The sequence below is a fragment of the Larus michahellis genome, unplaced genomic scaffold (genome assembly GCF_964199755.1).
Source record: "Larus michahellis unplaced genomic scaffold, bLarMic1.1 SCAFFOLD_85, whole genome shotgun sequence".
NCBI classification, from domain to species: domain Eukaryota; kingdom Metazoa; phylum Chordata; class Aves; order Charadriiformes; family Laridae; genus Larus; species Larus michahellis.
In genome coordinates, this window is record NW_027436106.1 from 1,476 (window position 1) to 15,340 (window position 13,865).

Genomic DNA, 13,865 nt, shown 5'->3' on the forward strand with positions numbered 1-13,865 from the left:
CAATTTGTCACCCCCCCTCCATTTTCCAGGTCCTTCCCATTTTGCCCCCCCCCCCCCCAAATTTCGGGGTTCCCCCCCCTCCAGTTTGCATGTGACCCCCCCCCAAATTGGGGCTCCCCCCCATTTCCCCCCCCCCCCAATTTGGAGGTCCCACTCCAATGTGCCCCCAGATTTGGGGTGTCCCCCCCCTTGTGTGTGTCCCCATTTGTGTCCCCCCCCCCATTTTTGCGGTCCCCCCCCGCCAGTTTGTCTTGTTTCCCCCCCCCCCTTTGTGGGGGTCCCCAGACCTGGGGGTCCCTCCCCTCCGTGAGTGTCCCCAAATTTGTGTGGGTGTCCCCCCCCCCCCCAAATCTTCGGGCCCCCCCCATTTTTGGGGTGCCCCCCCCAATTTTGGGGGCCCCCCCTTCCCCGTTCCGGGCGGGGGGGGGCTCAGGGGGGGACGCTGTCCCCCACCCAGCGCAGGTACGGGGGGTTCCCCTGTGTCACCGGCACGGCCACCACCTCGGCCACCTCGTAGGGGTGCGCGGACCTGGGGGGGGGACACAGGGACACGGGGGGGGGGGTGTCAGGGTCACACTGTCACCCCCCCCCCCAATGTCACCCCACCCCTCGCTCCGCCCCCCCCCGGGTCTCACCGCACGAACTCGGCCAGCGCCGGGATTCTGGAGCTGCGGGTCTTGATCATCTGGGGGGATGAGGGGACACTTGGGGACATCGGGGACACCCCGGGGACAGCCCCGGGAGACCTTTGGGACACGCTGGGGACATTGGGGACACCACGGGGACATCGGGGACACAAGGGGGACACCGTGGGGACACCCCCGGGACCATGGGGATGTCAGGGAGACCCAGGGGACATTGGGGACACAATGGGGACACTGGGGACACTGGGGACACCATGGGGACACCTCAGGGACACTGGGGACACCATGGGGACACCAGGGGGACACGCTGGGGACCACAAGGACATCAGGGAGACCCAAGGGACGTTGGGGACACAATGAGGACACTGGGGACATCATGGAGAGACGGGGACACACCGGGGACATCACGGGGACACCCCAGGGAGACCTTTGGGATGTGCTGGGGACATTGGGGACACCATGGAGACACCCCTGGGACATCGGGGACACCCTGGGGACATTGGGGACGCCATGGGGACATTGTGGGGACACCCCCGGGACCATGGGGATGTCAGGGAGACCCAGGGGACATTGGGGACACACTGAGGACATCATGGGGACATTGGAGACACAAGGGGGACATGGGGGACATCATGGGGACGTTACGGGGACACCCTGGGGACCATGGGGACATCAGGGAGACCCAGGGGACATTTGAGACACAAGGGGGACACTGGGGACACCCTGGGGACAGTGGGGACACCCCGGGGACACTTTGGGGACACCATGGACATCCTGGGGACACCCCGGGAACATTGGGGACACCCTGGGGACACCCCGGGGACACCCTGGCGACATTGGGGACACCCTGGGGACACTTTGGGGACACCATGGACACCCTGGGGACACCATGGACACCCTGGGGACACTTTGGGGACACCATGGACACCCTGGGGACACCCTGGGGACACCGACGACAGCCGGGGACACCCCCGGGGACATTGGGGACACCCTGGGGACACTTTGGGGACACCGTGGACACCCCGGGGACACTTTGGGGACACTTTGGGGACAGCGGTGACACTCACCAGCAGGACCTCGCTGTCCTCCTCCACCTTCCCCTTCCACTCGTAGCTGCGGGGGGGGGACACAGGGGACGGGGGGGGGACACGGAGGGGGCTGTCACCTCGTGTGTGTGTCCCCCCCCCAAGATGTCCCCAATGTCCCCCCCCCCCCCCCCCCCCGGCGTGTCCCCACTCACATGGAGGTGACGTGGGGCAGGACGTTGACGCAGGCGGCCAGGCGCTTCGTCACCATGGCCCTGGGGACAGCGGGGACACTGTCACCCCCCTGTGCCCCCCCAACCCCCCCCGAGGCATCACCCCCCCCCCAGCGTCACCCCTGTCCCCCCGCGGGGTCCCATGTGTGTCCCCTCCCATGTCCCCTGTCTCCGCAGTGTCACCCCTGTGCCCCCCCCATGTCACCCCTGTCGCCCCCCCCCCATGTCCCCCTGGTGTCCCCTTGTCCCCCCCTCTGTGTCCCCCCCCCGTTCCCCCCCCATTGTCTCCATGTCCCCCCCGTCTGTCCCCCCCATGTCCCCCCGTGTCCCCACCATTGCCCCCCCCCGCTGTCCCCGTGTCCCCATGTGTCCCCCCCATGTCCCTGCCATTGTCCCCCCCCCGCTGTCCCCGTGTCCCCCCCGTGTGTGTCCCCCGCTGTGTCCCCCCCCCCGTGTCCCCACCATTGTCCCCCCCGGTGTCCCCGTGCCCCCCCCTTCTCCCCCCCGTGTCCCCGGGTCCCCACCGTGCCAGCTCCTTGGCCACCGTCTCGTTGGGGCAGGTGACGAATGCGGCCGAGAGGCTGCCGGGCTGGTAGGGGGCACCGGGGTCACCGGGGTCACGGGGGTCACGGGGGTCGTTGGGGCCGTCCCCGGGGGGGGGGTGGCCCGTGGCCATGGAGAGCAGCCGCCGGCCCAGCGCCGTCAGCCGCGGCGTCACCGTCACCGTCACCAGCGCCAGCGCCAGCACCTGCGGGGACACGCGCCCCCCGTCACGCCACCCGCCATGTCGCGAGAGCTGCTGTGTCGCGACAGCCACCGCGTCACGATAGCCACTGCGTCACGACAGTCACTGTGTCACGATAGCTGCTGTGTCGCGATAGCCACCGCGTCACGATAGCCACTGCGTCACGACAGTCACTGTGTCACGATAGCTGCTGTGTCGCGATAGCCACCGCGTCACGATAGCCACTGCGTCACGACAGTCACTGTGTCACGATAGCTGCTGTGTCGCGATAGCCACCGCGTCACGATAGCCACTGCGTCACGACAGTCACTGTGTCACGATAGTCACTGTGTCACAATAGCCACCGTGTCACGATAGCCACTGCGTCACGACAGTCACTGTGTCACGATAGCTGCTGTGTCGCGATAGCCACCGCGTCACGATAGCTGCCATGGCATGATAGCCGCTGTGTCATGATAGACACCATGTCATGATAGACACCGTGGCGCGATAGACGCTGCGTCGCGATAGACACCGCATCGCAATAGACGCTGCGTCACGATAGCTGCTGTGACACAAGACCCGCCGTGTCATGACACACACCCTGTCGCGATACCCACGTCACGACAGCCACCATGTCATGATACCACCGTGTCACAAGACCCATCATGTCACGATAGGTACCCTGTCACGATACCGATGTCACGACAGCCGCCGTGTCACAATACCACTGTGACACAAGACCCGCCCTGTCGCGACACTCACCCTGTCATGACGCCCACGTCACGACAGCCACCGTGTCACGACAGCCACCGTGTCACAAGACCCACCCTGTCGCGATACCCGCCATGTCCCAATACCACTTCCCAAGAGCCACCATGTCATGACAGTGCCACGTCACGATAGCCACCGTGTCACAATACGGCCATGTCACGACAGCCACCATGTCGTGACAGCCAGAGTGTTGCAACAGCCGGCGCAGGCGCTGCGAAACATCGCGATAGCTGCCATGTCACGACAGCTGCTCACGGCGCCGCCATGTCACAAATCCTGGCATGTCGCGATATCCCCCGGCACGTCACGATAGCGGCCCTGAGCACCGAGAGCCCCGGCGCGTCGTGACAGCCACGCGCGCCGTCGTGATAGTCACAGTGTCGCGATACCCAGCACGTCGCGATACCTGGCGCTGCAACACCACGATCCCCACTCTGTCGCGATAGCCGGCATATCATGACAGCTGCCCCCCCCGTGTCACGATACCCAACACCCAGACACCCACAGTGGCACCGCGTCACGACACTCGCTATGTCGCGACACCCGGCCCCGCCCCACCAGGCCCAGCACGTCACCACACCCCCCGCTGTCGCGACATCCCCCCTCCCCCATCACGATATGACCCCCCCGTCATGATACAACCCCTCTCTGTCGCGATATGCCCCCTCTGTGTCGCAATATGGGCCCCCCCCGTCATGATATGCCCCCTCTGTGTCACAATACGTCCTCTCTCTGTCACAATACGGGCCCCCCCATCATGATATGTCCCCCCTCTGTTGCGACATGGGCCCCCCCGTCGCGATATGCCCCCTCTGTGTCACGATATGGCCCCCCCGTCATGATATGCCCCCTCTGTGTCACAATACGTCCTCTCTCTGTCACAATACGGGCCCCCCCATCATGATATGTCCCCCCTCTGTTGCGACATGGGCCCCCCCGTCGCGATATGCCCCCTCTCTGTCGCGATAAGCCCCCCCCCCCGGGGCAGGTACTCACACCAAAGGCCAACTTCATGGGGGGGGGGAGCCGGTGCCGTCCCCTCCTGCCGGGAGAGCGGCCGTCAGGGGACAACGCCTGCCCCACGGCCGCCCCACGGCCCCCCCCAGCCCTACAGCTGCCCCATAGCCCCCCCACGGCACTGGAGCTGCCCCATGGCTGGCCCCTCCCCCCTGCCCCCGCCACACTCTTGCCCCCCAGGACCCCTCCAGCCCCATAGACCAGCCCCCCCAACCCTATATACAGAGCCCCAGCCCCATAGAATGCCCCTCCAGCGCCATTACACCACCCCTCCAGCCCCCTATATTGCCCCCCCACCCCACATACTGCCCCCTCAGCCCCATATACTGCTCTCATGCCCCCAGTATTGCCCCCCCCGCCCTATATACAACCCCACCAACCCCACATGCTGCTCCCAGCCCCCTATAGTGCCCCCCCAGCCCCACATGCTGCTCTCAGCCCCATATAGCACCCCCCCAGCCCCATATGTAGCCCTCTCAGCCCCCCAATATTGTCCCCCCGCCCCATATGCAGCCCCAAACCCCCTGTAGCACCTGCCCAGCCCCATATACGACCCCTCCAGCCCCCTATATTGCCCCCCCAGCCCCATATGCTGCTCTCAGCCCCCCAAAATTGCCCCCCAGCCCCCATATATTGCCCCCCAGCCCCCTATGTCACCCCCCCGGCCCATATACACCCCCCCCAGACCCATAAACAGCCCTCCCAGACCCATATGCTGCTCTCAGCCCCATATACCACCCCTCCAGCCCCATGTACTGACCCCCCACCCCATATACTGACCCCCCCCAGCCCCATACACCGCCCCTCCGCCCCACATACTGACCCCCCAGCCCCATATAACGCCCCCCCTGCCCCATATACTGTCCCCTATATCGCTCCCCCGCCCCATGTACTGCCCCCCCAGCCCCATATATCGCCCCCCCAGCCCCATATATCGCCCCCCAGACCCCTATTTTGCGCCCCCCCCCCCCCGCAGCCCCCCCCGTACCCGCCGGCGCGCGCCGCTGGGCCGCCGCCCCCACGTGACCCGCCGGGCCCCGCCCCCTCCCCTACCGCGCGCTTTACCGCGGCCCCGCCCCTCCCCCCCCCGCGTCAGCGCGCGGCCGGAAGCCGGAAGCCGGAAGCCGGAAGCCGGGGGGGGGGGGGAGGGCTGAGGGGTCACGTGGGGGCGGGGTGGGGGGGAGTGAAAGTGAGAGTGAGTGAGAGCGAGCGCGAGAGTGAGCGCGCGGGGGGGGGGTCACGGACCCCCCCAGCGAGAGCTGGGAGCGCTGGGAGGGACTGGGCCGGGGACCCGGGGGACACTGGGAGGGACTGGGACGGGGACAGTGGGGGCACTGGGAGCACTGGGATGGGGACACTGGGGGACAGTGGGGACACTGGGATGGGGACAGTGGGGGCACTGGGACGGGGACAGTGGGGCACTGGGAGCACTGGGAGGGGGACACTGGGGGACACTGGGGACACGGGGATGGGGACAGTGGGGGCACTGGGACAGGGACACTGGGAGGACTGGGATGGGAGCACTGGGAGGACTGGGGGGACACAGTGGTGGCACTGGGATGGGGACACTCGTTGCACTGGGAGGGACTGGGACGGGGACACTGGGGGACACTGGGATGGGGACACTGGGAGGACTGGGATGGGGACGGTGGGGACACTGGGATGGGGACACTGGGGGACACTGGTTGCACTGGGATGGGGACAGTGGGGGCACTGGGAGCACTGGGATGGGAGCACTGGGAGGACTGGGGGGACACAGTGTTGGCACTGGGATGGGGACACTCGTTGCACTGGGAGGACTGGGATGGGGACACGGGGGACACTGGGAAGACTGTGAGGGGACACTGGTGGCACTGGGATGGGGACACTGGGAGGACTGGGATGGGGACAGGGGGGAACACTGGGAGCACTGGGTGGACTGGGATGGGGACACTGGGAGCACTGGGATGGGGACACTGGGTGGACTGGTATGGGGCACTGGGAGCTCTGGGAGCAACTGGGAGGCACTGGGATGGGACGATGGGGACCGGAGTTACTGGGAGCACTGGGGTGGGGACACTGGGAGCACTGGAGGGGCTGGGGGACGCTGGCAGGCGCTGGGACGGGGGTGCTCGGGGCACTGGGAGCACTGGGAGCAACTGGGAGGTACTGGGACGGGATGGTGGGACCCTGGGGGAGCACTGGGAGGGGGACACCGGTGGCACTGGGAGCACTGGGATGGGGACCCTGGGGACACTGGTGGCACTGGGAGCGTGCTGGGATTAGAGGACTGGGAGCACTGGGGACACTGGGTGGGGGGATGGGGTTACTGGGAGCACTGGGATGGGGACTTTGGGGACACTGGGGGCACTGGGATGGAGACACTGGGGATCCCCGTGTCACTGAGACGTGTCACTGGTGCTACTGGTGTCACTGGTGGCACTGAGACGTGTCACTGGTGCTACTGGTGTCACTGGTGTCACTGGTGGCACTGGTGTTGCTGGGGTCGCTGGGGTCACCAGTGCCACCGGTATCTTGCGTCACTGGTGTCACTGGTGTCACTGGTTCCACAGGTGATACTGGTGTCACTGGGGTCACTGGGGTCACTGGTATCACGCGTATCACTGGTGCCACTGGTGCCACTGGTGTCACCGCTCTCGCCGGTGTCACCGGTACCGGGGGGGGGGGGGTCCCTTCCAGGCCCCGCCCTCTGAGCCACCCCCCCCCCCCCCCCCGGTTCCGCCCCCTCCCCCCCCGGCCCCTCCCCCCACCGCGGGGGGGTCCCAGCCGGGTCCTGGCCCGGCGGGTGACGCTGGACGGCACCGTCCAGTACCTGGTGGAGTGGGGGGGGGGCGGGATGCTGTGACACCCCCCCCCACCACCCCCCCGGGACAATTGAGGGGGGCCACCCCCCCCAAAAAATTCCCCCCCCCCAGCTTTGAGCGAAAAAAGTTTATTTTTATCATTATGGAGATATTTAAAGGCGGGGGGGGGGCACCCTTTGTGTGTGCCCCCCCTCCCCCCCCCAACAATAAATGGCTGAAGGGCAGCGCGGCCTCGTGTGGTTTGGGGGGGGGGGGGCTGCACCCCCCCCGCGAAATTTGGGGTCCCCATGTGTGCTCCCCCTCTCAATTGGGGGGGTCCCTCCATTTTTTTTTTGGGGGGGGGACACAACCCCACAAATCTGCATGTGTGTGCCCCCCCCCCCAAATCTAGGAGGGGGGGCCCCCCCAATTTTTATGTCCTCCCCCCCCCAGATTTGGGAGCCCCCCCCAATTTACGTGGGCGCCCCCCCCCCCCCCCAATTTGCCTCCCCCCCAATTTACATGTTCCCCTCCCCAATTTGTCACCCCCCCTCCATTTTCCAGGTCCTTCCCATTTTGCCCCCCCCCCCCCCCAAATTTCGGGGTTCCCCCCCCTCCAGTTTGCATGTGACCCCCCCCCAAATTGGGGCTCCCCCCCATTTCCCCCCCCCCCAATTTGGAGGTCCCACTCCAATGTGCCCCCAGATTTGGGGTGTCCCCCCCCTTGTGTGTGTCCCCATTTGTGTCCCCCCCCCCATTTTTGCGGTCCCCCCCCCCCAGTTTGTCTTGTTTCCCCCCCCCCTTTGTGGGGGTCCCCAGACCTGGGGGTCCCTCCCCTCCGTGAGTGTCCCCAAATTTGTGTGGGTGTCCCCCCCCCCCCCCCAAATCTTCGGGCCCCCCCCATTTTTGGGGTGCCCCCCCCAATTTTGGGGGCCCCCCCTTCCCCGTTCCGGGCGGGGGGGGGCTCAGGGGGGGACGCTGTCCCCCACCCAGCGCAGGTACGGGGGGTTCCCCTGTGTCACCGGCACGGCCACCACCTCGGCCACCTCGTAGGGGTGCGCGGACCTGGGGGGGGGACACAGGGACACGGGGGGGGGGGTGTCAGGGTCACACTGTCACCCCCCCCCCCAATGTCACCCCACCCCTCGCTCCGCCCCCCCCCGGGTCTCACCGCACGAACTCGGCCAGCGCCGGGATTCTGGAGCTGCGGGTCTTGATCATCTGGGGGGATGAGGGGACACTTGGGGACATCGGGGACACCCCGGGGACAGCCCCGGGAGACCTTTGGGACACGCTGGGGACATTGGGGACACCACGGGGACATCGGGGACACAAGGGGGACACCGTGGGGACACCCCCGGGACCATGGGGATGTCAGGGAGACCCAGGGGACATTGGGGACACAATGGGGACACTGGGGACACTGGGGACACCATGGGGACACCTCAGGGACACTGGGGACACCATGGGGACACCAGGGGGACACGCTGGGGACCACAAGGACATCAGGGAGACCCAAGGGACGTTGGGGACACAATGAGGACACTGGGGACATCATGGAGAGACGGGGACACACCGGGGACATCATGGGGACACGCCGGGGACATCACGGGGACACCCCAGGGAGACCTTTGGGATGTGCTGGGGACATTGGGGACACCATGGAGACACCCCTGGGACATCGGGGACACCCTGGGGACATTGGGGACACCCTGGGGACATTGGGGACGCCATGGGGACATTGTGGGGACACCCCCGGGACCATGGGGATGTCAGGGAGACCCAGGGGACATTGGGGACACACTGAGGACATCATGGGGACATTGGAGACACAAGGGGGACATGGGGGACATCATGGGGACGTTACGGGGACACCCTGGGGACCATGGGGACATCAGGGAGACCCAGGGGACACCGGGGACACAACGGGGACACTGGGGACACCCTGGGGACAGTGGGGACACCCCGGGGACACTTTGGGGACACCATGGACATCCTGGGGACACCCCGGGAACATTGGGGACACCCTGGGGACACTTTGGGGACACCATGGACACCCCGGGGACATTGGGGACACCCCGGGGACACCCCGGAGACACCCTGGGGACACTTTGGGGACACCATGGACACCCTGGGGACACCCCGGGAACATTGGGGACACCCTGGGGACACTTTGGGGACACCATGGACACCCTGGGGACACCCTGGGGACACCGACGACAGCCGGGGACACCCCCGGAGACATTGGGGACACCCTGGGGACACTTTGGGGACACCGTGGACACCCCGGGGACACTTTGGGGACACTTTGGGGACAGCGGTGACACTCACCAGCAGGACCTCGCTGTCCTCCTCCACCTTCCCCTTCCACTCGTAGCTGCGGGGGGGGGACACAGGGGACGGGGGGGGGGACACAGAGGGGGCTGTCACCTCGTGTGTGTGTCCCCCCCCCCCAAGATGTCCCCAATGTCCGTCCCCCCCCCCCCCCCCGGCGTGTCCCCACTCACATGGAGGTGACGTGGGGCAGGACGTTGACGCAGGCGGCCAGGCGCTTCGTCACCATGGCCCTGGGGACAGCGGGGACACTGTCACCCCCCTGTGCCCCCCCAACCCCCCCCGAGGCATCACCCCCCCCCCCAGCGTCACCCCTGTCCCCCCCAGTGTCCCCTCCTTGTGTCACCCCCCCCCGTGTCACCCCCCGCAGTGTCACCCCCGTCCCCCCGCGGGGTCCCCTGTGTGTCCCCCCCCATGTCCCCTGTCTCCGCAGTGTCACCCCTGTGCCCCCCCCATGTCACCCCTGTCGCCCCCCCACCATGTCCCCCTGGTGTCCCCTTGTCCCCCCCTCTGTGTCCCCCCCCCGTTCCCCCCCCATTGTCTCCATGTCCCCCCCGTCTGTCCCCCCCATGTCCCCCCGTGTCCCCCCCATGTCCTGTCCCCCCCATGTCCCCACCATTGCCCCCCCCCGCTGTCCCCGTGTCCCCATGTGTCCCCCCCATGTCCCTGCCATTGTCCCCCCACCGCTGTCCCCGTGTCCCCCCCGTGTGTGTCCCCCGCTGTGTCCCCCCCCCCGTGTCCCCACCATTGTCCCCCCACCGCTGTCCCCGTGTCCCCCCCGTGTGTGTCCCCCGCTGTGTCCCCACCCCCCCGTGTCCCCACCCCCCCTGTGTCCCCACCATTGTCCCCCCCGCTGTCCCCGTGTCCCCCCCGTGTGTGTCCCCCGCTGTGTCCCCCCCCCCGTGTCCCCACCATTGTCCCCCCCGGTGTCCCCGTGCCCCCCCCTTCTCCCCCCCGTGTCCCCGGGTCCCCACCGTGCCAGCTCCTTGGCCACCGTCTCGTTGGGGCAGGTGACGAATGCGGCCGAGAGGCTGCCGGGCTGGTAGGGGGCACCGGGGTCACCGGGGTCACGGGGGTCACGGGGGTCGTTGGGGCCGTCCCCGGGGGGGGGGTGGCCCGTGGCCATGGAGAGCAGCCGCCGGCCCAGCGCCGTCAGCCGCGGCGTCACCGTCACCGTCACCAGCGCCAGCGCCAGCACCTGCGGGGACACGCGCCCCCCGTCACGCCACCCGCCATGTCGCGAGAGCTGCTGTGTCGCGACAGCCACCGCGTCACGATAGCCACTGCGTCACGACAGTCACTGTGTCACGATAGCTGCTGTGTCGCGACAGCCACCGCGTCACGATAGCCACTGCGTCACGACAGTCACTGTGTCACGATAGCTGCTGTGTCGCGATAGCCACCGCGTCACGATAGCCGCCATGGCACGATAGTCACTGTGTCACGATAGTCACTGTGTCACGATAGTCACTATGTCACGATAGCCACCGCGTCACGATAGTCACTGTGTCACGATAGTCACTGCGTCACGACAGTCACTATGTCACGATAGCTGCTGTGTCGCGATAGCTGCTGTGTCGCGATAGCTGCCATGGCACGATAGTCACTGTGTCACGATAGCTGCCATGGCATGATAGCCGCTGTGTCATGATAGACACCATGTCATGATAGACACCGTGGCGCGATAGACGCTGCGTCGCGATAGACACCGCATCGCAATAGACGCTGTGTCACGATAGCCGCTGTGACACAAGACCCGCCGTGTCATGACACACACCCTGTCGCGATACCCACGTCACGACAGCCACCATGTCATGATACCACCGTGTCACAAGACCCATCATGTCACGATAGGTACCCTGTCACGATACCGATGTCACGACAGCCGCCGTGTCACAATACCACTGTGACACAAGACCCGCCCTGTCGCGACACTCACCCTGTCATGACGCCCACGTCACGACAGCCACCGTGTCACGACAGCCACCGTGTCACGACAGCCACCGTGTCCCAATACCACTTCCCAAGAGCCACCATGTCATGACAGTGCCACGTCACGATAGCCACCGTGTCACAATACGGCCATGTCACGACAGCCACCATGTCGTGACAGCCAGAGTGTTGCAACAGCCGGCGCAGGCGCTGCGAAACATCGCGATAGCTGCCATGTCACGACAGCTGCTCACGGCGCCGCCATGTCACAAATCCTGGCATGTCGCGATATCCCCCGGCACGTCACGATAGCGGCCCTGAGCACCGAGAGCCCCGGCGCGTCGTGACAGCCACGCGCGCCGTCGTGATAGTCACAGTGTCGCGATACCCAGCACGTCGCGATACCTGGCGCTGCAACACCACGATCCCCACTCTGTCGCGATAGCCGGCATATCATGACAGCTGCCCCCCCCGTGTCACGATACCCAACACCCAGACACCCACAGTGGCACCGCGTCACGACACTCGCTATGTCGCGACACCCGGCCCCGCCCCACCAGGCCCAGCACGTCACCACACCCCCCGCTGTCGCGACATCCCCCCTCCCCCATCACGATATGACCCCCCCGTCATGATACAACCCCTCTCTGTCGCGATATGCCCCCTCTGTGTCGCAATATGGGCCCCCCCCGTCATGATATGCCCCCTCTGTGTCACAATACGTCCTCTCTCTGTCACAATACGGGCCCCCCCATCATGATATGTCCCCCCTCTGTTGCGACATGGGCCCCCCCGTCGCGATATGCCCCCTCTGTGTCACGATATGGCCCCCCCGTCATGATATGCCCCCTCTGTGTCACAATACGTCCTCTCTCTGTCACAATACGGGCCCCCCCATCATGATATGTCCCCCCTCTGTTGCGACATGGGCCCCCCCGTCGCGATATGCCCCCTCTCTGTCGCGATAAGCCCCCCCCCCCGGGGCAGGTACTCACACCAAAGGCCAACTTCATGGGGGGGGGGAGCCGGTGCCGTCCCCTCCTGCCGGGAGAGCGGCCGTCAGGGGACAACGCCTGCCCCACGGCCGCCCCACGGCCCCCCCCAGCCCTACAGCTGCCCCATAGCCCCCCCACGGCACTGGAGCTGCCCCATGGCTGGCCCCTCCCCCCTGCCCCCGCCACACTCTTGCCCCCCAGGACCCCTCCAGCCCCATAGACCAGCCCCCCCAACCCTATATACAGAGCCCCAGCCCCATAGAATGCCCCTCCAGCGCCATTACACCACCCCTCCAGCCCCCTATATTGCCCCCCCACCCCACATACTGCCCCCTCAGCCCCATATACTGCTCTCATGCCCCCAGTATTGCCCCCCCCGCCCTATATACAACCCCACCAACCCCACATGCTGCTCCCAGCCCCCTATAGTGCCCCCCCAGCCCCACATGCTGCTCTCAGCCCCATATAGCACCCCCCCAGCCCCATATGTAGCCCTCTCAGCCCCCCAATATTGTCCCCCCGCCCCATATGCAGCCCCAAACCCCCTGTAGCACCTGCCCAGCCCCATATACGACTCCTCCAGCCCCCTATATTGCCCCCCCAGCCCCATATGCTGCTCTCAGCCCCCCAAAATTGCCCCCCAGCCCCCATATATTGCCCCCCAGCCCCCTATGTCACCCCCCCGGCCCATATACACCCCCCCCCGACCCATAAACAGCCCTCCCAGACCCATATGCTGCTCTCAGCCCCATATACCACCCCTCCAGCCCCATGTACTGACCCCCCACCCCATATACTGACCCCCCCCAGCCCCATACACCGCCCCTCCGCCCCACATACTGACCCCCCAGCCCCATATACCGCCCCCCCTGCCCCATATACTGTCCCCTATATCGCTCCCCCGCCCCATGTACTGCCCCCCCAGCCCCATATATCGCCCCCCCAGCCCCATATATCGCCCCCCAGACCCCTATTTTGCGCCCCCCCCCCCCCGCAGCCCCCCCCGTACCCGCCGCCGCGCGCGCCGCTGGGCCGCCGCCCCCACGTGACCCGCCGGGCCCCGCCCCCTCCCCTCCCGCGCGCTTCACCGCGGCCCCGCCCCTCCCCCCCCCGCGTCAGCGCGCGGCCGGAAGCCGGAAGCCGGAAGCCGGGGGGGGGGGGGGGGAGGGCTGAGGGGTCACGTGGGGGCGGGGTGGGGGGGAGTGAAAGTGAGAGTGAGTGAGAGCGAGCGCGAGAGTGAGCGCGTGGGGGGGGGGTCACGGACCCCCCCAGCGAGAGCTGGGAGCGCTGGGAGGGACTGGGCCGGGGACCCGGGGGACACTGGGAGGGACTGGGACGGGGACAGTGGGGGCACTGGGAGCACTGGGATGGGGACACTGGGGGACAGTGGGGGCACTGGGAGGG

General features: G+C 67.0%; 2 protein-coding genes across 3 annotated transcripts; both read right to left on the bottom strand.

Annotated features, from left to right (window-relative positions):
• Positions 1–277: 277 nt before the first annotated feature.
• Positions 278–5,454, bottom strand: LOC141736934 (protein CutA homolog). The gene is made up of 7 exons (XM_074571602.1): positions 5,406–5,454; positions 4,397–4,442; positions 2,427–2,650; positions 1,885–1,944; positions 1,712–1,757; positions 636–685; positions 278–529 (listed from the first exon to the last, which is right to left on the bottom strand). The coding sequence occupies exons 2-7, from the start codon at positions 4,412–4,414 to the stop codon at positions 430–432; spliced, it is 498 nt and encodes a 165-aa protein (XP_074427703.1). The 5' UTR covers positions 4,415–4,442; positions 5,406–5,454; the 3' UTR covers positions 278–429.
• A 1,887-nt stretch (positions 5,455–7,341) lies between these two features.
• Positions 7,342–13,545, bottom strand: LOC141736938 (protein CutA-like). 2 transcript variants are annotated; one of them, XM_074571607.1, is made up of 7 exons: positions 13,471–13,545; positions 12,462–12,507; positions 10,509–10,732; positions 9,708–9,767; positions 9,532–9,577; positions 8,372–8,421; positions 7,342–8,265 (listed from the first exon to the last, which is right to left on the bottom strand). In XM_074571607.1, exons 2-7 carry the CDS (start codon positions 12,477–12,479, stop codon positions 8,166–8,168), a joined length of 498 nt encoding a protein of 165 aa, XP_074427708.1. In that variant the 5' UTR covers positions 12,480–12,507; positions 13,471–13,545; the 3' UTR covers positions 7,342–8,165. The 2 variants fall into 2 exon arrangements, with proteins under 2 accessions (XP_074427708.1, XP_074427709.1); XM_074571608.1 differs by lacking the exon at positions 12,462–12,507 and having other exon boundaries at positions 13,471–13,538.
• Positions 13,546–13,865: the final 320 nt, after the last annotated feature.